This window comes from Lissotriton helveticus, chromosome 8 (assembly GCF_964261635.1).
Source record: "Lissotriton helveticus chromosome 8, aLisHel1.1, whole genome shotgun sequence".
Lineage (NCBI taxonomy): Eukaryota > Metazoa > Chordata > Amphibia > Caudata > Salamandridae > Lissotriton > Lissotriton helveticus.
Genome location: NC_136069.1, coordinates 1,704,017,914 through 1,704,043,092, shown reverse-complemented (window position 1 = coordinate 1,704,043,092; position 25,179 = coordinate 1,704,017,914). Strand labels below are relative to the sequence as shown.

Below are 25,179 nucleotides of genomic sequence, written 5' to 3'. Positions count from 1 at the left end.
GCACTGGCAGGTCTAGAGCCATGTTTTCACCTTGTCACTGCAGCGGTCGTACGATAAGTCCTGCATTCCAATGGTGACATTTAACTCCCAGGCCCTGGGTATACAAAGTACCATATAATAGGGTCTTATACGTAAGTTAAATATGGCAGGTAATAGGCAATAAGAGACACGGCACAATGGCTGGGGTCTGGGCAGCATGGTTCAGTACTCCTCTGAGTCTGAGAACCAGCAGCATTATTCCAAAAACCTGGGGCTGATCATACTAAAAATGATTTTTTTTTTTAGGTATGAAAGAAATCTATGTACTTCAGAAATCTACACAAGCTACTGAGTTTAGGGACAGTGGTTATTCACACACCTCTGTATTTGAGGTTCTCCATATTGTCAGGTGGTTTAAAGGGAAATGTGCTGAATGTTTTCTTTATTGCACATTCACAAATGGCTGAGAAATGTAATTGGTAATACTTTAGCACCATACGTTTCGTGTTGAAAATGGTACCCCACTTAAGTGGCTGGGCATAGAGCCTGCACTCAAAATACCCAAAAATGCAACCTGGAGACACAATATTTCACCCTGGAAAATCCACCCTTTAAAAAAAATAAAATCGTTAGCTGTAAGAATGAATAAGAGTAGTTTATTAGTCAATTAAAATCATAAACATTGCAAAAGCCACACAATGTAAACATATTTACCTAAAAGGATTAAAAACTAATCAACCACCAGCAACAAACTACTTAATTGTGCAAACGCCAGACAATAGAGAAGCCATTGAATGCCTGTTTGTGTGTTACTGAGAAGTAATACGTCATCAGCGTAGACAATATTTGATAGTTTGTTGTCCACCCAAGCTCGGGGCATGTGCTGTCAGCTCATCTAACTTTGTTGAGAGGTCTGCAATATACAAGAGGGGTTCTAACACACAGTATACATACAGCTAACTGCAGATTGCTTGCCCTAGCTCAGCCACCACCTGGGAAAACCTACGACACCGAGACATTTCTGGAATTTAGATACAAGGGGTTGTCCGGTATGGTTCTCATGTGGTGTTCCTACCCACACGAGCTTGAAAACATCAAATCTTGGCTAAAAACAGACATTTTCCTCAACATTTCTGGGATGGAATATTCTGGCATCTGAATAGATCCACAAATTTCCTACACTAATAATTCCTCCAAGTCTCCCAATACAAATCATACCTCCTTGTGTGGCTAGGCTTAGTGCTCACGGCAGGAAACTACCCAAAATTTAATTTAATTGTGGGTTTATATAGCGCTAGAATCAACTCCCGGAGGAGTATCTCCGCGCTTCGACCGCTGGGGAACCCGTCCTGGCTCACCCTGAGAGATGGTCCCTAATGGGTATCTCTAAGGTGCGACCAAGCATCGCCGGCGGTCTGGGGGGCCGTTGTGAAGATGAGGCAAGCTAATGCCCAGAGTTGCCGAGTGTGGTCCCTGACTGGAGTAGGCACCGAGGCGAGAATTATCGAGCCCGCTGACCCTGGTCCACGACCCTGCCGCGTCGGGAATCGAACCCTGGTCCCGGGCCGTCCTCTGCTTACGGGTCTGCCGCCTCTAACCAGTGAGCCACACCACTCCACTGGCCGCTTCTGCATTGTACAGATAGGTCTGTCTCTAAACCTTCCCTGCCACACCCAAACACCTGGCAAAATGGCCGCTTCAAATTTTCCAGTGAAAAGTAAAACCAACCCATTTTATTTTACAATTTGGGTGGGTGTAGGCTTTTGGCCCTAGCTCAGCCAGCACCAAGTGAAACCAGCCGAAGCAGTCTGGAAACAAGACACCAATGGAAATCCACCTTGGCATGACTTGCGTGGCTCGCACCAGGTTTTCCTACCCAGAAGCATTTTGGCTAAAAACAAATATTTTCCCCACATTTCTGTAACTGAAACTTCAGAATGTGCAGGGATTCATGAATTTTGTTACCATTCAGCGTCCCCCAACATCACCCAATACAAAATGTACCTCACTTCTGTGGGTGGGTCTACCGCCCACATTGGGAAAGGGCCCAAAGCACAACTTGGACACTACACATTTTTCAATGAAAACCAACCCTCTTTTGCAATCTGGGCAGCTGTGGATTCTGGGAAGTAGTTCAGCCAGTCTTTTCATGTATGGGAGTTTTATTACTAAACCATATTTCTTTGAAATTGAAGTCTCTTGTTGCCATCTTTCAAAGATGAAATTTAGTAGGAATACTTTTTAGGACAGTGCCTGCTTGTTATTTCCACAGGCCACAGGCAGATATGGTTAGACGAAGGGGAACCTTGTGAAATAATGCCCACGCTTTATGACACACATGCGTGTATGATCATGCAAGAGTGCTGTTTACACAGATAATCAATTTACAGTAACATGTTAAACTTCCCAGTGAAAACCTAGTGAACCAGCAGAGTTTGTCTCTGTATCCAATTAGTAGGGAATGCAGTGTAGGGGAAGGGTTAACATTCTCAAATATAAATTGTAGGATTTAGCCCTGTTCATCAGATCTCAATTTCTACAGAAGATTACATGTTTGAGGTTAGGATATTAAACACATCTGGAGATAGTCTAAGGCAGAATTAATTCATTACAAAGTATTACAACTAGAAAACAAAAAAGGATATAACAGGTTCTGCCAGGGCATGTGTTTCTGGATGAGTTGATGATATATATGATACTGTTTGAAGTGTGTATGTACATGAGATGTTTTATTGTGTGACTTTTATCTCCAATGAGGTGCCCAGATCAGGTGATGGTGCCTCGCTTACCAGGATGATAAGCTCTAAAGATATTAGATCTATTTCTCACAATAGAGGATTGTGAGGACTTAACTTAATTTTTGATTTGCCTCTTGAGAGCTTCCATTGATATTCGTCTCTTCCTTCCAACCTCAGCGTATCCATGAATGGAAACATTATTGCCTGTGACGGAGGATGTCAAGCTATTGTGGACTCAGGAACAACTATGATTTCTGGTCCCAAATCTGGAATTGCAAATATCCTCAATGTTATTGGAGCAACTCTGGACTCTAATCTGGAGGTAAGTGTCTATAGCTTCCCATTTCTGTTGTGATAGTAGAATTAACAGACATTTCAGCTGGAAGCAATTGGTTTCTGTAAGGATGGCCAGACCCTAAATGTCAACAGTTTAACAATCCATTGGTGAATGAAAAATGATTATTTCGATCAGAAAACATCACTATAACATTGATTGTTCAATACACTTAAACTGACAGTTACAAACCATATTCCATCTATATATACAAAGTTTATTTCTCCTAAATAGCAAAGCTAATCTAGTGATTTATTGTTCAAGTATATTGTTGTGATATAGTCCCTAATGTCCATAATACATGACATTTGTATCAATCAGGCTGCACAGGTATAATAGTTCTCAATGTGTTTGTTACTCTACAATGCTCAACCTTTCGTGACCCCACCGCTTAGAAGTCACAATAAAAAAAAAAGATTTCTCCACATAATCAAGCAATGAAAAGGAGCATGCAATCATACACAATTAGTTTGTAAAATACAATCAATATCTCAAAATCCACAAAATCCAAAAAGTATTGCGCAAGGGGTCCTGAAGTGTCTTTTTTTCAATATTCTTTATTTGCAGTCTTATGCGATATGCATACATCAGCCCAGCCAACGCGTTTCTTCCAACATGGACTTACTCAGGGCTGTGTATACATGTCAAAAATGGCTGAAACGATCTCCTTTATATTCTGATGTTACCATACGCTGGGATTACCCGTGGCGTCTAGATTATCATAGGTTTAAAGGATAATTGCCTTCAAATCCAATCTGCTGTGTTGTTTGTTCAAGTTCGAATGCTGTCTCAGACTTCTTTATGGTTTAAAACCTTCATCCTTTCCAAAATCATAGCCATATATCCTGAACTGATCTGCATTGTTCAGATAGGTCTGTCTCTAAACCTTCCCTGCTGCACCCAAACACCTGCTACCAGCACAGTGCTGTTAAAAGCATTTGTTGCATTTTTTTGGCCATGCCAGCATAACAAAATACAATGCCACACTCACTATGCAGTGCACTTCTGCACCTCACAAAGTGCTGGAAACCTGGAAGATAATAAAGGGAGCTTTACAACACTGTCTTTTTGGTTATTCTGCTGTCTTTTCTTGTTTCTTGACACATTGCCAGTTACCTTGGCGTTTTTAATCTTTCCAGTTCCTCCCTGTTATTTTCCAACATTATTTATTAATACATAGTTAAATAAATTCCAATTGTACTTAAGTTGAAAAGCACAAATTAAACTACACTGGGGGGCTAAGAAGCTTCTTGCGCTGCTGGCGTGTCACTTATTCCCATGTTAAAAGTGACGCGCCGGCAGCGAGAGGGGCTTGTAATTAAGCCCTTGGATCTGTTCCATTCACTGAATAGTAAATCCTCAGCCATCTAAAAATGACATTATTTAGCATCAACTGCGGGCTGTGGTTCGAAGTATTTCGAATTATGAGCACCTTGTTGTCATGATGATTTTGGCATTCCTCTGAGACTATTACATGGGGTTAATCTGCCACAGTAACATCTGCTTTGACATGCCTGATACCTGCAGAAGAGGCAAAGCGCATTTTACAGCAGAAGGGAATGTTTTTTTTTAACAGCTTAAATGAATTGTGGTGTCAGTGTATTATATGTTGGTGCACTTTTATTATATACTTATGTTGTAATCTTAATTTGTACTAGGGCAAATATTTCATGTATTACTTGCAACAGAATGTTTGGGCAATGGCTTGGAACACTCCGGCATTCAGTTGGAGTGACCATCCTGAGTCCTCAATCCATGTATTCCTGTTTCTCCTGTTATCATAATAAATCTGATGAAAGACTGAAGATTGAGGGTCCTCTGTGTTACTCTCAGCATCTAGAAGATTGCCCTCTTCAGGAATGTATCCTGTTCTACCAATTAGTGTGAACAATGCACTATGAACAAGAAGGCTCTTCCAAGAGCCATCTCAGTCTCACAAGTATACATCTTATTTTTATTCGAAATTGTTCCACAAAGTTTTTTGGGTACTGCATTACTCTCATAGTACTGTTAAAGGACCCATTTACCATATTTTCTGGGATAGTACTATAACTGGCACCGCCAGGGTGGCAAAAACCCTAAGTACAACCATGCCCCTGCTTAAGCACCAACTCTTGCTGTGCATAGTGAGGGGGTTGACCCAGGGCCACACCTACAACCAGACTCTGTTCCCAATCCCCGAGTGACACCCTGGCAGAGTTTCTTTGGCTGTGCACAGCTGGGGTGCTGACCTCAGGGCCTGCCCAACCCAGTCATGAGTGCCCAACACATTAGCAACTGGATACCCATGCACACAATAACAATTCAAGAGGGATGTGGGTATTGACACATGTACATTCCAACACAAAGCCTAAATGAATAAAAAACAAAATGTGTCAGTGTTTCGTTTTTTTAATGCTTTCATAGACAAACCAGCCGACTCGCGTTTCGTCACATGTGGGATAGTATTCCCGCGACTCATCAGGGCTAAAATGGAGTAGGCGTATTTGGGGTATTCGCTCCGCCGGTTATAATTCCGACCTGGGTTATAGGGCTTATCCACCCACCCTTTTGCAGCACATCCAAATCATTCCGGCCCTAATCAATAGCGTCCACATTTGGCAGAGCGCCCTTTTCTATTCCCTGACCCTAAAAACCCTTCTGTTAATACTACATGAGTGCCCAACACCCAACTGTGCATAAGGGGAGTACTTATAAAAGAGACCCCAATCCAGCTTTCCGAATTTTGACACAATCTGACAGCATGTCAGCACAGAAGATGTAACCAACTTGCTGTCACTGGTGCGGATCCTATTTATGTCTAACAGTTTCCCACTTGTACAGATTGATGAATTCAGAAACCACTACTTTTCACTCAAGCCAGACAGAGCTCCATGTGTTTTCACCCGTGTGAGACTACTCCCAGGCCCCCGGGGCCTGATGGTACCACCAGCTCACTATAGCAACTGAATCTGAATCTAGAATTTAAAAGCAAAGAGGCTATCATACTAGAAACCGACCCTTGTTTCATGATGGCCAGCGGCTGGGCCTCTGCAGGGGTCATTTGCGACACATTTCTCAATTCCATGTTTGATACCAGCAGTAATATACATTGTTTGGGCGTCTGACTTGCCATTTCTAAACAACTTCAAATTATTAACATTACCTTTCTGTTGCCAGAAGATATCTATGATATTTCCATCTTACTTATGATAACATGTTCTCTCTTCTTCTTAAACTTTAGTATAGTGTTGACTGTTACACTATTAGTGATTTACCGGACTTGTATTTCACTTTCAACGGGAAGCCATTCAACGTGCCTGCCACAGCCTACATCAACCAGGTAGGTGATAGTCAAGCTCTTTCCATCCTTTGAATCTCCTTACACCACTCTTCTCTCAGACAGGCTGGTCCACAGCTCACATAACATGGCTGCTTGAGCTGGAGTTTTCTCTAACTTTACCCCAAATCTATCCAAAGTTGTTACCATCTTTGTCTCCTTCCATTGCTCTTTGGTTAATCCCCTCACACATTCCTGTTCTTTCTCCTGCTTGCTAGTTTCTGTTTCTCCTTTTTCACATATCCTTCGATCTGTGGGGTCTCACCTTACCTCTCTGTTCTGTATAGTAAATCTGTGTTCTGTGTCGTCTTACAACTGTGCTGCGTCTCCTCCATCTCTTTCCATTCTGCTCTTTCCCACTCCTTTGTTCTCTGTTAATTCTCCTGTCTCACTCCTCTGTTTTGGTTTTTCCCATGTCTTTCTGTGCTGTCCCCTCCAATCTCTGTTTGTGTCTATCCTTCCTCCTTCTATCTTAATGCTCTATTTTTCCCATATCTATATTCCTTCTCCTTAAGTTTCAGTTTTTCATCTCATCCCTCTATTCTTTTAACACTTTCTCTCTTTTCTGCTCTTCCTATATCTTTTTTTGTCTGTTTCCTTCCATATCTCTGTTCTTCCACTATTCTAGGTGGTTTATTACTGAAATTTCTCTGTATCTGCACCCTAGTCTCCTATCTCTCTGGTCTGTCTCAACAAATATTCCTGTTTTCTCTGCTATATCTCTCTGTTGACATCATCCTGTGTTCAATATCATCCTATCTCTGTGTTCATTTAGTTACCATCTCTGCACTGTCGTCTTCCATTGCTCTCTGGTTTGCCCCATCCTACATCTTAGTTCTTTCTTCTCTTTTATGTCTTCTGTACCATTGTATATCTCTGTTCTATCTCAATACTCTGTTTGTCTCCTCTCATAACTGTGCTGTCTCCTGCCATTGTCCTCTGTTGTGTATGTTTTTATCTTTATGGTTCGATCAAGCTTGCTCCAAGGCCCGGCAAAATCGGCATAGGTGGGCTAGGAAGGATAGGGAAAAGGCACTATGAGAAGAGGCATGGGATAACTAAGAGTTAGCAGCAGCCTCCAAGAATTGTCAACATGATGAAAAAGGGTTCAGGCAGATCAGGTTGTTTTACCCCTTTTCTAGGTTTGCCCGGCGTTAGCCGCTTCTCACCCTACTCACGATTATCAAATAAAGAGGCAGGCGCTGGAGACTGGAAGGCAGGAAACAGGAGTTTATTTCCGACGGAACAGAACACGTCAAATCAGACAACAGGGTATCTTCTCGAGGTGCTCTCCCAACATCTCTGAGGCCTGGCCTCTTATACACTGGTTTATTACTTTATTACATGCAACACATTCTTGGTAATGCTTTGAAGTACGGAAAAGGCGTCTTTGGAATCCCCGGTTCAGGCCCGTTCCCACACATATCTACAGTAGGAGTCCCCACCCCAATCTCAGCATGATGGCTATCGCGCAGCTGGACATTCCGCTGGGAACAGGAACGCGGGCGATCGATCGGACCTAGGGGTGTGAGGGCATTGATTAACCCCCTCGCTCCTTTGATGTGAGGCGAGGTCCTACTGTAGGGGCAATAAACCGCATCTGTTGGGCTAAGTGATGGCCTGGGGTCGGGCCGGACAATCGGGCAAGGAGGAAGAGGTTACCAAAAAGGGCCTGTTCTGTGGGTAGGATGAAAGAGCGAGGGGGCAGGGGTTCAGCACGGAGACAGGGTCGTGTTTAGAGGTGCGTTTATGGCCCGAGCAGGAGAGACCGGGGGCTGTCGGGGCGCGGGGGAATACTTGCGAGGCTGGGGAGTGGGGGAGAGAGAGAGAGAGACGCAGGTTATTGGCAGTGGGCAGAGAGGTCATAACACACAAAATGGCTACTATCTATGTTCGTGATGGGGCCTAAAAGGGGACAAGATGGCAGGGCCACTGTTACGTGACTTTCGCTTCACCTTCAACAGTGGCGAGGGTGAACACAAATGAACGCCGCTTATGTACATAGACATTGTCGTTTTCCACAGTCGCCGCTTTTTAACATAAGCTAGGTCATTTCCGTGTTTATCATAACTGACGGGGTGTACATATAGTTGTGTGTTATCGATGAAATAGCGTTTGTCAATACTGGTGGATTTGCATATAACCGTGTGCAGTTGATGCGACATACGAGGTGGAATACATATAAATTTACATTTGTCGTATTTAAAAAGTGACCGATGAAACATTTTACAGGCAAAAAGTGGTTGAGGGAGGAATTTAGTCCAATACAAGCAATTAGTCAAGGGGTTGTAGAAAGTCTCGAACAGGGGGGGGGGGGGATCTTCGTCACAGTGTCTCTTTTTTTTTTTTTGTAGCGAGCCATCACTGGTAGGCTCTGGTAGTTCGTTTTCTTCCGTTGGCGCTGTTGAGCACCGGCGGTGGAGCTATAGGTCCAGCTCGGGTCGTTCTTTACACGTCGCAGGGTGTGATCTGTCCTTTGCTGTTAGGCCACAGTCCTGTTTCCTAACTAATCTCCTTTAAGGGTGCCTCATGCTGGGCACCTGCATTTCTTTCTCGGAGTCAAAATCCACGTGGAGAGGATAAAAAGGGGGGTTTTGTCGGATAATCGAGGGAGGAGAGGGCGGAGTGGGACCGGATCTTTGAGACAAATCAAGGGAGCAAAAGGGTGACGCGCAGGCAGGTCCATCAATCGGGCTCAAAGGGGCGGGGACTTCTGGCACGCGTGGGTCAACAAGTAGAGGGCTTCAAGGCAGCCCTCCATTCCTTCGTTTTCTGCGTTTGAGAGTGGTGCATCATCCCGCGTCCCGTTGCTCTGCGGTTCCATCTTAGGTCGAGGTCACACGCGCCTCATGATCTGTGGCCAGGCTGTGCGTCACGTCCGGCCCCTCTCCTCCGGTGTCTGTGTATCCTTGAATGGGTACAAAACAGGTTTTAGCGAACTGGCAAGAGAAGACATTTATACATTTCACTTCCGTCCCAGATCTAGGTAGTTGGGGGTACGTTTCATCGGTCACGGTCAGGAGTTATCACTGTGGAGCATGTATACAGGCATGTCTACTGAGTTTGTACTAAGTCTATTTGGCGTTCATTCATGACGTATGTGGCTTTCTGACCCTAGGCCTGGCAGTCTTCTATCAACATGAGAGAGGGAGATAGTGGTTAAACATTTTTTTTTTCTCGGGGGGGGGCAACAGTTAATCGGGGTCATCAGTTATACTTCGTGTTATGGAGCTGGGGCCAATCGGGAGAAAACGGGGAAGTTTTGGACATCTGTACTTGGGTGCAGAGGGGTGGGGCAATCTGGGCATTGTTTCTAACGAGCTGAGAACAGAAAGCCACTGACATATAGTCCTCCTGTAAGAAGGCCAGATTAGGGGACTTCAGTCGTCTAACCTGTCCTTTCCTTCATAGCCAATTCCAGTTCCATCATTTTACAGAAAGGAGAGGTAGTAATATGGCAAATTACAATTGGTTTAGTTTCTGTCAATTTGCTGAACACCTTTGTGTTCGAAAACCAATTAGGCTCGTGCCGGCGGGGCACAACGTTACCACACAAAGGAAGAGGGAACAGGGGGACCCTCGGAGGGAGAGTCGTCCGCATTTTAAATGAACTATTCGGTACACGTGCAACATGAAGAGAGAGAAAAAGAGAGAGAGAGAAACGTGTACAGTAATAGGCCATTTAATGCGCACACAACACGAAACAGTAGGGTCACGTTATATAGAAACACAGACTGAGGGACAACGTAAATCCATATACTACGTACACATGATTTCAGGTGGGGGGGGTACATGGATTATATGCAGAACTCAAGACAAAACATAGAACAGTACTTGGCCAAAAAATTTCCTCCTGCATGCTGCGCATCCTTAGTATCCTATTTAATTCGCCTAGCTGTCTTTTGCAGTTGGCCTCTGTTGCAAATACTTACACTTTCGTCAATTGTTCGGGAACTAACCTGGTCGGGCTAGTACTTACGGTGGGATCTTAGGATCGTTTTTAGCGAATGGGCATCCAGGCTGAGGCAACGGGGGGTGTCAGTCGGGGGAACAATGGGCAGTTTCGAGTTTCACGTCTATGAGGGTGCAAGTGGGAGGTGGTAAATCTTAGACATTTGATAATTTTCTTAGTCTTCCAGGAGGAGGGTACTTGGGTAAACCTCACCCTGGAATAGTCCTGAACCTTCCCCTATTTAGTTACCGTATGAACCTACCCGTAGGTGCACGTCATTCTTGGTTGCATTGTTCGTCGTGTATAGGTGCCATGCTCAGACCCCCTTTTTCCCCATTCCATCGGTCGTTCGTTCATCACTCAAGTCGTACGAAAACATCTCTCTTATCGAGTCAACGCGTGCAACGTATGTCCAGTCGAGTTACACACATCCGGTCATACACGCGTGCATTCATATCACCCATATTCATCATGTCCTCGGGGCAGTCCCCATGGTTAATGTATCATTTTTCCCCGCGGAACCCTGGCGTGTTGCTTAGGTCTTCTCCATACTTTAGTCGATGTTCCGATGTGACCTGCAGAAAGAAGGGGAAGAAGAAGGGGTGGGGGCAGCGTTTTAAACACATCCGCGCGCATAAACCCAAAAGGCTTTTACTTACCACGTATTCGACCTATCTCCGCGGGTGCAGTCCCTTCCATCTCGGCGTTTTAAGCCCAGAGGGACTGGTAGTGCGGGAGGCATAATCATTTGATGGGCTGTATATTGCATAGATCGCCCACGTGTGGTATTGCGGATCTTGTGTAGGGGGGGGTCGAAACAAAAGGGCAGTCAGTGTAAAGTGGGGGTGAACTCGTGTTCTCCTTCGAGGAGGCGGGGTGGTCTACAGTGGTACCGGGTCTGGTTTAGGGGCATCTGAAACAATTTCCCTGAGATATGTGGCATACAAAGTAAAACAGAACACCGGGACCTTTATCGATTGCCTTATGTTGCACAAAAGTAAAAAACACACGCAACAAACTTGGATCATTCACATTTTCAATATTTCTGGGTACTTTGCTTTTTAACCTTTCAGTAATCGACTTGCTTTATTTCGCCTGTATTTTACGTAGATCGGAAACGATGGCTATGTATTCGAACTTACAAATCCAAGAGCTACGACTATAGATGTTTTTCACAAAATCTTTATTTAAAAAGATGTTGACGTACTAATGCAGGCCTACAACCACGTGGGCCAGCCACGGAGCAGACTAGAACTGTACATGAGGGCATATTTATCTGAGGAAAACATAACTGAGTCGGTGGTCGTTTTATTTCATCAAGGTACGATAAGTGCAATAAAATCATATCGAAAATTCATTGTGGGCAAGTACCATCAGTGTCAAGAAATTCGAACTTTCAATAATACTGTAATAAATGATGCGTCAGAACTTAATATCAATTCATTGTCCGAATGTTCAAGCAATACTCATCCCCTCCCGCCATGTGCTTCAAAAACTGCATACATATCTCATGATATCAAGTCTGAGCATCCGGAACACAACGGGGAGTTGCGAGTTTCGTTTGTACCGGCGCCATTTTGGGTGGGGTCAGGCGGGTCCAAAAATGTCTCCACCAACTCGGGGTTGGACCAGAATCTCTTTCGGCAGTCCAGAAGTTCCGTTAAGGGGCAACAGAAGGGACCGGTGACATGAACCATCAATCAAAGAAAAGGGAGGGGGCAACAATCTTTCCTACCGGGTCATACTGGTGTTCCACCGGAACTGATCAAATCAGTAGTCTGCAGGATTTTTGGTCATTCAAACTGAGGCTGGCGTCAGCATGAGAGCACCAACGTCTCGTGGCTACGTCTTGGTCGTTCTGCTGGCAATCATGGCAGCCATTTCCCATCGGGGGGCGGTCGGGGGCCCGCGGAGGTCGAGGGCCCTCCGCAGTTCTCGTAGAATCTTCAAAGCTGACGAGAACGCATCTGGACGGGGGCCCATTTTCTGGTTGACAGGCGACCAGGCCAACTTTTCACGCCAGGCCCATTCCTGCAAAGTCGACCGCCATTTTTAGGAGTTCTGCAGCTACCGGCAGTCACTGGGTCAAATGAGCAGACGGACCCCAGCCTGCCGGGCGAGGCGTTGTTGCACCGCCACAGTGGATGAGACCCTGCTGGGTGAGTGGAGCGTCGCTGGACCGCAAGAGTGGACGAACCCTTTGCCGGGTGCGTGGAGCGTCGCTGCACCGCAAGAGTGGACGAACCCTTTGCCGGGTGCGTGGAGCGTTGGGGGTGCAGCTGAGGGGCCTCCACCTGGGGAGGCGGGAGAGGCTCGTCCGCGCCGCCTCTCCCTCCCAGTGCACCCCACGGCGTCTCGCTGACATTTGTTATGGCCGGACCAGGCGATGAAGAAGAGGGGGGGTGGGTCGGAGGCATATGCAAGACATCCCCCCCCCGTGGCCTGCAAGGCGCCGAAAGAAGAAGGGAATGGGAAGACCAGTACATTTCGGGTCGGGCCCATGCCTTCTCCGGCCGATTGCGGCCGGCCGCTCTTTGCCACGGCCCCGTGAACGGGTCCCTTGGTTCATCCTGGGGACAGGCCTTGGTGCGTGGTGTCGCCTCCGGACTATTCGCGTAATGGTCCTCCACCCCAGGCCGCCGCTGACGGCTTTTGTAGACTTTCTGACGCCCAAAAACCTACTAGAAAGTAGCCCAAAGTAGCCCAACATTGCTACTTTGGGGAAGGAGGGACAGGAACGGCGTCAAGCAGATGGCGAAATGCATTGTGGGTTTGTTGTTGCAGCCGTTTGCCATGTAAATAGTTGTTTAATATATTTTTGTTCAAATAAAAACGTTTTAACCTGTTACTTTGCTATAGTGTTGTATATTTCTAATATTTGCCTAGGGTTTGTCGTTAATTGGGCGGGGTGGGCGGTGGAGCCGAGCTGTCTCGCAGTCATCATGGGGTTGAGTTCGGCTTTCCTCACTAGTTTCATATTTCCTGAGGGGTTGTTCCTAATGCTTCCATTTCAGTGAGGTCGAAAAGAGATCTCATCAGTGGCCTACTGATTTTACTCGATTCCTTTTGTTTTTCCTAACGATTTTTATGTTCTTTTATTTGCTAGCACGATACAGCGGCTAATCCGCATTTTTCTTTATATATGTCCTTTTTATTAGGGGTGTCCTCCGGCGGAGCAAGATGGTCTACCTCTAATAAATGGTCCGGGCTGAACCAACTACTGAGCAATGGGGAGGAGATAGGCATGACGGGTTACAACGGGGACAAAAGTCAGCACTACCTATCCTTCACTACTTTGCGGAGACTAGATAGAATATTTCTATTCTACAGTATTCGCCAATAGGGAATACCCAAAGAGAGAACCAATTCCAAACAGTCAAGTTCGGACAAACAATCAATCAATCAAATGAGGAATAAAATAGGCGCAACGGGTTACAACGGGGGCAAAAGCCTGCGCTACCTACCCTTCACTATCTGCAAAGAGAGAGATCTTCCTGTTTCCCTCTGTTTGTATGCAGAGAAGATCCTTTCCGAGAATCAATTCCGAACGATCAATGTTCGGTCAAACAATCAATCAGTGGGGGATAAAAATAGGCATGACGGATTACAACGGGGGCAAAGGCCTGCGTTACCTATCCTTCACTATCTGCAAAGACTAAACAGAGTATGGCGACTCTGTGCTTGTTTGCAAATAGAGAATGATCCAAAGAGAACCAATTCCAAAACAATAAATGCTTGGATAACAATCAATCAAATGGAGAGGGAAGTAGGCGCGACGGGTTACAACGGGGGCAAAAGCCTGCGCTACCTACCCTTCACTATCTGCAAAGGGAGAATACTCCTATCCTTCCCCGTTTGCAGACAGAGAATTTCTCAGAACAAAACAAAACAATCAAATGCGTAATACTAGTATTTTCCAATGACAATCAAACAATCAATTCGCAATTTGTCGTGTTACACAACCTTACCCGGACCGTATGGACAGTTTCTCGTCTTCCGTTTCCAGCGCCCGATCGTCCTCTATTCTCCGTAATTGCTGTGGCACTCCTGATGGTTCCCAGTCAGGACCATAGATCACTCGAGAGAGGTCTGCTCGGAACCAGTGAAGTTCGGATGATCGGCTGCCAGACAAGGGTCTATCGGGCAGGAGCTCTTCCCGGTCGTTGCAGTCGTTCACTCTGTCGTTGGGACCTCTCTCACTGGATCCACGTGTCGCTGATGGGCCCCACGTTGGGCGCCAATTGATCAAAAAGGGTTCAGGCAGATCAGGTCGTTTTACCCCTTTTCTAGGTTTGCCCGGCGTTAGCCGCTTCTCACCCAACTCACGATTATCAAATAAAGAGGCAGGCGCTGGAGACTGGAAGGCAGGAAACAGGAGTTTATTTCCGACGGAACAGAACACGTCAAATCAGACAACAGGGTATCTTCTTGAGGTGCTCTCCCAACATCTCTGAGGCCTGGCCTCTTATACACTGGTTTATTACTTTATTACATGCAACACATTCTTGGTAATGCTTTGAAGTACGGAAAAGGCGTCTTTGGAATCCCCGGTTCAGGCCCGTTCCCACACATATCTACAGTAGGAGTCCCCACCCCAATCTCAGCATGATGGCTATCGCGCAGCTGGACATTCCGCTAAGAACAGGAACGCGGGCGATCGATCGGACCTAGGGGTGTGAGGGCATTGATTAACCCCCCCACTCCTTTGATGTGAGGCGAGGTCCTACTGTAGGGGCAATAAACCGCATCTGTTGGGCTAAGTGATGGCCTGGGGTCGGGCCGGACAATCGGGCAAGGAGGAAGAGGTTACCAAATAGGGCCTGTTCTGTGGGTAGGATGAAAGAGCGAGGGGGCAGGGGTTCAGCACGGAGACAGGGTCGTGTTTAGAGGTGCGTTTATGGCCCGAGCAGGAGAGACCGGGGGCTGTCGGGGCGCGGGGGAATACTCGCGAGGCTGGGGAGTGGGGGAGAGAGAGAGAGAGACGCAGGTTATTGGCAGTGGGCAGAGAGGTCATAACACACAAAATGGCTACTATCTATGTTCGTGATGGGGCCTAAAAGGGGACAAGATGGCAGGGCCACTGTTACGTGACTTTCGCTTCACCTTCAACAGTGGCGAGGGTGAACACAAATGAACGCCGCTTATGTACATATACATTGTCGTTTTCCACAAACATTTATGGAAAGTGAATAACGCACCTCATTTTAAAAGTATGACAGATCCTACTCTAGATTCTCACGTTAGTGAGGATCAATGTATGGTCAATTTTGAACACATTTTTGACTCAAATAATATCTCAGGAACAGAATGCCCAATTGAAGAATCACCTCAGAGGGAGCCCTTGACTTTTTCAATCCGGGAGGTTAGTAGGGGATTGACAAAGTGCTGTAATAGAAAGGCTCCGGGTCCTGATGTGGTCCCCATTGATATTTTCTTTGGGTACCAGGACTTATGGAGCCCGTTACTAACCAATATTTGTAATGACATTGTAAAATCTAACCCACTGGTATTATTGTTCCCATATTCAAAAAGGGTGACAAAGAAAAGCCCCAAAACTATAGACCAATTTCATTGCTGGATACCACGTCAAAACGAATGGGCCGCCTACATCTAAATAGCCTGGAAAAATGGGCCAACGAAGAAAGTATTCTGATGCAGGCCCAATATGGAGTCCACAGTGGGAGAGGCAACACTGATCAGGGTTGATCTAACCATGATGATTGATAAATATACTAGAGCCAGAACAGGTCAGGGTCTTTCTGGCTTTCATGGATCTCAGCGCAGCATTTTACTGACAGATCCATTCCCAAGTCTGGAAAATAATGGCTGAATTGGGGGTGGAGCCTTCAATCAGTAGTTTTATCCGGCAACTCTTTCTGATGCCACTGGGAGAGTAAGATTTGGGAAACAAGGGGAATGCACTCCCCCATTTCAGATCTGAAGGCGGGTCAGACAAGGGTGTGTCCTTGCCTCATTCTTATTTTCTTTACATACGAATGGTATCAAAGCCGCACTCTGAGGAGCAACAAGAGATGTTCCCATATTTGACTCCCTAACGGTACCTATTCTCGCATATGCTGATGATGTGGTGTTAATTGCATGGACATGGGTGGTCTACAGCGATTAACAAATGCCTTTGTATCCTTCATGACATCCTTGGGCTTAAGGGTAAATGAAGACAAGTCTTTTGTAGTAGGGAGGCCTGTGGTAAAGAGAGCATATAAGTTTATGATAGGCGAAAGGGAAACTAGAGGTCGTAGATTCCTTCTCATACCTAGGGGTTCCTTCGAGAACAAACAGAACTGGGAAAATATGGTGAAGAATAGAGCACTGATGATGGAGAGGAGTATGGGAGCTATAATGGGTTTCACAAAAAGGCCGTGTTCAAAACCACTTCATCCTACAAATAAGATCTATCAGGCAAAGTCACTTTCATTTGCTACTTAGCTCTCTCTTTCTTTCTCTCTCGCTCTCTCTCTCTCTCTCGCTCTTTCTCTCTCTCGCATTCTCTTTTTTTCTCTCGCTCTCTCTTTCTTTCTCTCGCTCTCTTTCTCTCTCGCTCGCTCTCTCTTTCTCTCTCTCTTTTTCTCTCGCTCTCTCTCTCTCTTTCGCTCTCACTCTCTCTCTTTCTCTCTCTCTCTTCCCCTTTCTCTTTCTCTCTCGCTTCCTCTCTCGCTCTCTCTCTCTTTCTCTTTCTCACTTTTCTCTCTCTCTCACTTTTGCTCTCGCTCTCTCTCTCTTTCTCTCTCTCTCTTTCTCTCTTTTCTCTCTCTTTCTCTTTCTCTCTCTCTCTCTCTCTCTCTCTTTCTTCCGCAGTCTGAACCAAACGAGCAATAGAGAGACAATTTTGCAGCTTTTTTGGACAATGGGCGCTATATCTTGTCAATATTGTGTTCAGAGCACCCTGCTTGAATCAATGTGAAATTGCCCTCTTAAGGAGCTCTAAACAAATGCTTGACCCCACACTAACCATTCATGAAAAGACACAGTACATGTGGATGGAAAAGTACATTTAATTTTATATCCTGCAGGGCAGCAACACACATGACAAGGAGTAAATCAGTTGTACATAATCAATTGATCGAATCATGAAGTCGATCTTACTAATAGATTATGTTATTTCTGTCCTTCGATAGAACACCTGCACCGCCAAATTCATATTGTCCCCTTCCAACCTGCCGGATACCTGGATCCTTGGAGATGTCTTCATGAGGGGCTACTACACCGTCTTCGACAGAGCTAACAACAATGTTGGCTTTGCCACCGCCGCCTGAATATAGCACCTTGGCACGGCCTGAGAGTATGGAGTAGGCAACATTGTAATTTTAAAAAGTGTGACTGTGTATACTCAATATGGTCTAAGTGAATAAACAGCCATTCTGAAGCGTAAGTTCCTTCTTCATTTGTTGTGTCTGTCGAAAGATGGTGGTTGAACTTAACCCAGAAATGCAGAAAGATGCAGCAATGAAACCCCAGTCTCTACAGTGCTTAAGATGCCCACAATATGACATGTTTGATCCTCATCAGGCCAGGCCAGCATCATGTCACAACTGCCTGCAGTATGACAAACATGTACAGAGGTTTACATGGATTTGCTGCAGACATCCACTGTATGACTACAGATGTCGACAGTATGACTACAGATTACTAGAGACATTCACAGTATGATTACAGATGTCAGAAGTATGACTACAGATTACTACAGACATTCACAGTATGACTACAGATGTCGACAGTATCACTACAGACGTTCACAGTATCACTACAGATGTTGACAGTATGACTTCAGATTAATAAAGACGGTCACAGTATGACTAAAGATGTCGACAGTAGGACTACAGATGACTGCAGATGTCCAGAGTATCACTACAGATTTCTACAAACGTCCAAGGTATGATTACAGATGTCCACAGTATGACTAAAATTAGTACAGACATCCACAGTCTGACAACAGACACCCACAGCATTGCTACAGATGTCCAGAGTATGACTACAGATGTCCAGAGTATGGCTACAGACCTCCACTGTGTGACTACAGACGTCCACAGTATGACTATAAAAAATCCACAGTGTGACTACACATGCCCATAGTATGACTACAGATCAATTCACTTCATGTGTCCGCAGTATGACTTCAGAATTCTAGAGTGGTCCATAGTGTGTATGACTACAGATGTCCATAATATGAATAGAGATCACTACATATGTCTACAGTATGACAACAGACATCTACAGTGTGAGTACAGACATCCACAGTATGACTAAAGATGTCGACAGTGTGAGTACAGATGACCACAGTATGAGTTCAGACGGCCACAGTATGACTACAGACGTCCACAGTATGACTACTGGTGCCCACAGTATTATACAGATTTCTACAAATGTTCATGGTAAGTTTACAGATGTCCAGAGTATGAGTACAGATTACTACCGATGTCTTGATACGGCCACAGTATTCCTACAGATATCCACAGTATGAGTACAGATGTCCACAGTATGACAACAGATGACTACAGATATATCAACACTATTACTACAGATGTCCACAGTATGACTACAGATGTCCACGGTATCACTACAGAAATCCAAACCATGACTACAGATGTCCACAATATTACTACAGTGGACTACAGATGTCTACAGTATGAGTGCAGATGTCTTTGTTATGACTACTGACATCCACAGTATGACTACAGATGTTCAGAGTAGGACCACAGATTTCTACAGACGCCCACAGTATGACTACAGATGTCCACATTATGACTACAGATTACTTCAGGAATCACTGACAGAATATCGAGGAGCTAAATTGCGACCTACAAAAATATCGGTGACAAAATATCGACTACCAGAATATCGAATTCCTATCTACAAACAGATAAGTACAACAATATTGATTCCTAAATATCGTTGTAAATAATATAGTTTGCTAAAATATCAAATTGTTTATATCTCTTAAAAATAATGTACAATTAATGTAATAATACATATAATTAAGTAAAACTTACTTAAAAATACTTAAATAATCTTAACATTAATAAATACAAATTGTAAGTTAATAAAAAAAACATGAATTTTCATTTTCACTACTTATATATTAACTAAATAATATTATAACAAACAATATTTTTAATAATTAAATGTTAAAAACATATTTTAAATATAATTATATATATATATATATAAACCTATACTATAAATATAAAAATACATTATATATAGTAGTTTTTGTTAGAATATTTGACACTACATTAAATATAACAATACTTAAAAGATTGCATAGCGTAAAAGATAAAATTACTATTTTCACTCCAACAAGTGGTACATTAGTGAACGTGTTGGATAGCGTGTGGGTAAAAATTACTATTCCCATTCCAGTGAGTGCAACAGTAAGGAAACCGTTGGATAGAGGGTGGTTAAAAATTACTATTCCCACTCCAGTGAGTACAACAGTAGGGAAAGCATTGGAAAACGGGAGGGTAAAAATTACTATTCCCACTCCAGTGAGTGCAACAGTAGGGAAAGCGTTGAATAGCGGAGGGTAAAAATTGCTATTCCCACTCCAGTGAGTGCAACAGTAAGGAAATCGTTGGATAGTGGGAGGGTAAAAATTACTATTCCCACTCCAGTGAGTGCAAGAGTAGGGAAAGTTTTAGAGAGCGGGAGGGTAACAATTACTATTCCCACTCCAGTGAGTGGAACAGTATGGAAAGTGTTGGATAGCGTAAGGTAATAATTTATTAAACCCACTCCTGCAATATACATAAAATTATTCAACAATTAATAACTTTTTTAAATGAATTCACCTCCCACCATTTTCCCCTATAAACATTGTCTACAATATTGTAACATATTAATACATTAACATAAGTAACAAATAATGAATTAACTTATTACAATTAACAATTAATAACAATCAAATCTAAATTAGTTCACACAATTAACACTATAAAATAACTTAAACAAATTATAATGTAACAAATATTAAAAATTAGATAAAAATAAAGTACTTCTTACCCCACTCCCCTATCAACCCTCAACCCACTGATAAAAAAGTACACAAATAACATATTCACTAATTAATTGTTAATAAGTAATATCTAATGAATTACTTATTATTAAACAAAAAAATACACAATTCCCAAAATTACCAATCAATTATTAATTGTTATCAATCAACTTATGATTAATCAGTAATACATTAATAAACTTAACAACATAAATTATAAAATATTAAATTATTAAGTAATACAATAATAAATTAATTAATGTCAAATACATTGCTTCCCACCCTATTTCCCTATAAACCCACAAACCGCTACAGACTTAAATTACGCACAAAAGTATTTAACATATAATTATTTCTGAATAATTCAAAAAATATATATTATAAATAAATTACTTCCCACCCTATTCCCCTACAAACCTGCAACCCGCTACAGAATTAAATTACACAAGCATTTATTAACATAAACTTCATTACTTTTACAAAATTCAAACATACCTGACAAAAAAAAACATACTTTTAACACATATACTAACACTTAAAATACAAAAAAAATCGATATTACTAACTTTGATATTATGGAAAACAATATTTTTTACCTGCATTTTGATATTCTGCACCACTATATTTTTGCAATTGGATATTCTGTCCATTCTATATTAAAAAACTCAATATTCTGTCCAGTCAATATTTTTTTTTCGATATTGGGACTAGTTACCTTGCTACAGATATCCACAGTATGACTATAGATGTCCACAGTATGACAGCATATTCATACAGTTGTTCACAGTATGTCCCGACAGATGTCCACATTATGACCACAGACATCCTCTGTGCGACTATGTCCACATTATGACTACAGATTACTACAGACGTCCACAGTATGACTACACATGCCCACAGTATGACTGCACATGCCCACAGTATGACTGCACATGCCCACAGTATGACACAAGATCACTAAAGACGCACACAGTATGACTATACAAGTCCAATGTATGACTCCAGATGTCCACAGTATGCCTAAAGATGACTACAGATATCAACAATGAATGAATGAATGAATGAATGAATGAATGAATTTTGGGTTTTCTATAGCGCATTGCTGCCCGGGAGCGTCCCAGCGCTGAGATTGCAAGAAACAGCTGAGGGTGGAAGTAGAGGGATGAGGAGAAAGGTTATTGAGGGAAAAGGTGAGTCTTGAGAAGTTTCCGGAATTTCATGTGATTCGGCTCGGAGCGAAGTTGGATTGGCAAAGTATTCCAGATGGTTGCGGCCATGACCGAGAACCGACGTCCTCCAGTCCGGGCTTTTTTAATTTGATGTACCGTGGCCAGGTTGCCTTGGGCTGATCGTAGGGACCTATTGGGTTTGTATAGGGAGAGCATGGTTTTCAGCATTGGGGGTCCTTGATTTTGCAAGGCTCTGTGAGTGGAGCATAGAGCTTTAAATTTGACCCTTTCACGGATCGGCAGCCAATGTAGTGCTTTAAGGGCAGGTTTGGCTGATGCTCTGCGAGAGGTCCCCGTGAGGATCCTTGCGGCGGCATTTTGTGTTCTCTGTAGAACATTAATCGTAGCTTCCGGGGCAGCCAGGAAGAGGGCGTTGCAGTAGTCTAATCTTGACAGTATTAGACCTTGAATGAGCGTTATTTGGGATGATGCCGGGAGAAGTGGAAGAATTTTTCTGGTTGACCGTAGTAGACCCACACATGTACCGGCTGTTTTTTTTGCCTGTGTAATCATGGAGAGGTTCTGTTCCAGCCAAAAGCCCAGACTCTTAATCTCAGTTTTGAGTTCTGGGCGGGGTCCTAGGCATGGAGGCCACATGGTAGAGGGTAGGGGTGGTAGTTGATGTCCCAGAAGCATGAGCTCAGTCTTTGAGCCGTTGAGCTTCAGCCTTGAGTTGGACATCCAGCCATGAATACCTTCTAGGCAGTCATGGAGGTTTTTCAGTTTGTCTTCTTCTAGCGAGAATGAAACAACCATTTGGGTGTCGTCAGCATATGTGACGGCTTTTATCCCAAAAGGGGTGACCACATCCTCCAGGGGAGCCATGTATGTATTAAAAAGAGTAGGGCTCAATGACGAGCCCTGGGGAACCCCACATTGGAGGGGGAAGATGTCTGATCGTATGTTCCCTTCGCAGACCTGAAAGGTACGGTTTTCTAAGAAGGATGAAAGCCAACGAAGTGCCGTGCCCCTCACTCCCAACCCAGATAATCGCTGGATTAGGATCTTATGGTCCACCGTGTCAAATGCAGCGCTTAGATCCAGGAGGATCAGTAAAACCGATCCCCCTGAATCCAGGATGCATCTGGTCTCCTCGACCACTTTCAGGAGAGCTGTCTCGGTCCCCTGCCCTGGACGGAAGCCTGTCCGTGAGGGGCGAAGGAGATTGTTAGATTCGAGAAAGGCTGACAATTGCTGATTGACCGCCCTCTCTGCAATCTTGCTCAGGCCTGGTAAAAGAGAGATTGGACGAAGGTTGGACAAATCTGAGGGGTCGTGGCCTGGTTTCTTCTGTAATGCCTTGACAATTGCGTGTTTCCAGTTGGGGGGGACTACTCCTTGGCTAAGGGAGGCGTTGATAAGGTTAGTGGCCAGGTAAGCGATAGTGGGTCCAATTTGTTTAAGGATACGGATGGGGGCGGGATCGTTGGGGGAACCACTTTTCAAGTCTGAGAGGGCTTTCAAAAAGTCCTCATTGGACAGCAGATTAAAGTTATCTAGAGTTGGACTGGTGGTGGGAGATATAGAGGCAACCAGGGAACTGTTATCAGCTTTGGGTGGGAGTGATTGCAAAATATTGGTGATTTTATTTTGAAAGAAACCAGCTATTTGGTTACATCTAGCAACCGTGGGTTGTTGATTAGAGGGGGGATTGGGTATTTTAAGGAGCTCTTTGACTATTTTATAAGTCTCACGAGTTGAATTAGATGCTTCTTTAATTTTCTTTTCAAAAAAGGAGGATTGGGCTGCTTTACGGGCTGCTTTGTAGGACCTCATTGCTGTTTTATATTCTTCCTTAATAAGAGGATCCCAGTTTTTCCTCCATTTTCTTTCGTGGATTTTGCAGATTTTTCTTAGGTTCCTAAGTTCTTGTGAGTACCATGGAGATTTGAATGTCTTACTTTTTTACTTCAGGTCTATTTTAGGGGCGATTATGTCCAGGGAAGAGGTAAGCCAACTGGTAAAGTTGTTGTCTGCTTTTGCAGGGTCGGAGTCTGCCAGAGGAGCGGAGCGTGTAAGCTCCTGGGTCCAGTGCTCAAATGAGAGTCTGGACCATATTCTATCGTGTTCTTTGGGGGTAGGTATGTGGGTGGTTTTTAAGGGGGTTTGCCAGGTAAATGGGATGAGAAAATGATCCGACCAGGGGAGGGGAAGTGAGGGTTGAGCTTCGATTTTCGGCAGATTGGCGAAAAGAGGGTCCAGAAGATGTCCCTTGATATGGGTTGCATCTGAATTGATTAAATGAAGATCAAGTACTTTTAGTTCAGAAATTAGGTTCCCAGCAATTTTGTCTGTGCTGTCCTCAAAGTGCAAGTTTAAGTCTCTGAGCAAGATGAAATTTGGGGCCGAGGTGCAGGATGAAATAGAGGACTCTAGTAATGAGCTCACAAAGTTTCCTAGGCTGCCGGGAGGTCGGTATGTAAGGATACCTGAAAGAGAATTGTTGGGAGTTATTTGAATTGAGAAGTGGACGCTTTCGCAATCCTCAATTCCTCCTCCATTCCCAATGTGATTAGAGACATCCACAGCATTACTGCAAGTTTCCAGAGAATTTGTACATGTGTCATAGTATCACTACAGACATCCACAGTATGACTACGGATGTCCATAATATGACCAGAGATCATGAGATATGTCCACAGTATGACTACAGACATCCACAGCATTACTACTAATGTCCAAAGTATGACTATATATGAAAATGAATGAAAATGAAAATGGATTTTTAGAGCGCGAATTGCTGCCCTGAGGCGTCCAAGCGCTATGTCCATAGTATGAGTATAGATCACTATAGATGCCCACAGTATGGTTACAGGTGTCCACAGTATGACTACAGATTTCTACAAACGTGATTACAGATGTCCAGTGTGTGTCTACAGATTACTACAGATGTCCACGGTATGACTTGATATATCCACAGCATTACTACAGATGTCCACATTATAACTACAGATGACTACAGATATGTCAACATTATTACTACAGATGTCCACAGTATAACTACAGATGTCCACTGTATGGCTACAGATGTCACTGTATCATACAAACATTCACAGTATTAGTACAGACGTTCCCAGTATGACTAAGGATGTCCACAGTATCACTACAGACATCCAAACCATGATACAGACGTCCGCAGTATGGCTACAGGTGTCCACAGTATGACTACAGATTACTACAGATGTCCACGCTATGACTTGATACGTCCACAGCATTACTACAGATGGCCACAGTATCACAACAGACATCCACAATATGAGTACAGATGTCTACAGCATGACTACAGAAGACTACAGATATATCAACATTATTACTACACATGTCCACAATATTACTAAGGATGTCCACAGATTCACTACAGACATCCAAACCATGATACAGATTTCTACAGTATGACTAAAGTGGACTAAAGATGTCCACAGTATGAGTACAGATGTCTTCAGTAGGGCTACTGACATCCATAGTATGTCTATAGAGGAGAGGATGTGGCTTCACGGCTAGAGTGGTTCAACCTCAATGCTGGGAAACCACGTTTGAGTCTCGGCAGGGATGCTCAACAACTTGTGATGTGGACAAATCACTTAATCTTCCCAAGCCTAACAAAAAAAAGTGTCCATCT

At 43.8% G+C, this 25,179-nt stretch overlaps 1 protein-coding gene across 1 annotated transcript in view; it reads left to right on the top strand.

Moving 5' to 3' along the window:
- Window positions 1-17,712, top strand: part of LOC144772151 (pepsin A-like) — a 54,839-nt gene extending 37,127 nt beyond the window's left edge. Inside the window, exons 7-9 of the mRNA XM_078656299.1 lie at window positions 2,895-3,039; window positions 6,275-6,373; window positions 17,459-17,712. Of these exons, the coding sequence (XP_078512425.1) occupies window positions 2,895-3,039; window positions 6,275-6,373; window positions 17,459-17,596 (382 nt within the window). The 3' untranslated portion in view covers window positions 17,597-17,712. The remainder of the gene's footprint in view (window positions 1-2,894; window positions 3,040-6,274; window positions 6,374-17,458) is intronic.
- Window positions 17,713-25,179: the final 7,467 nt, after the last annotated feature.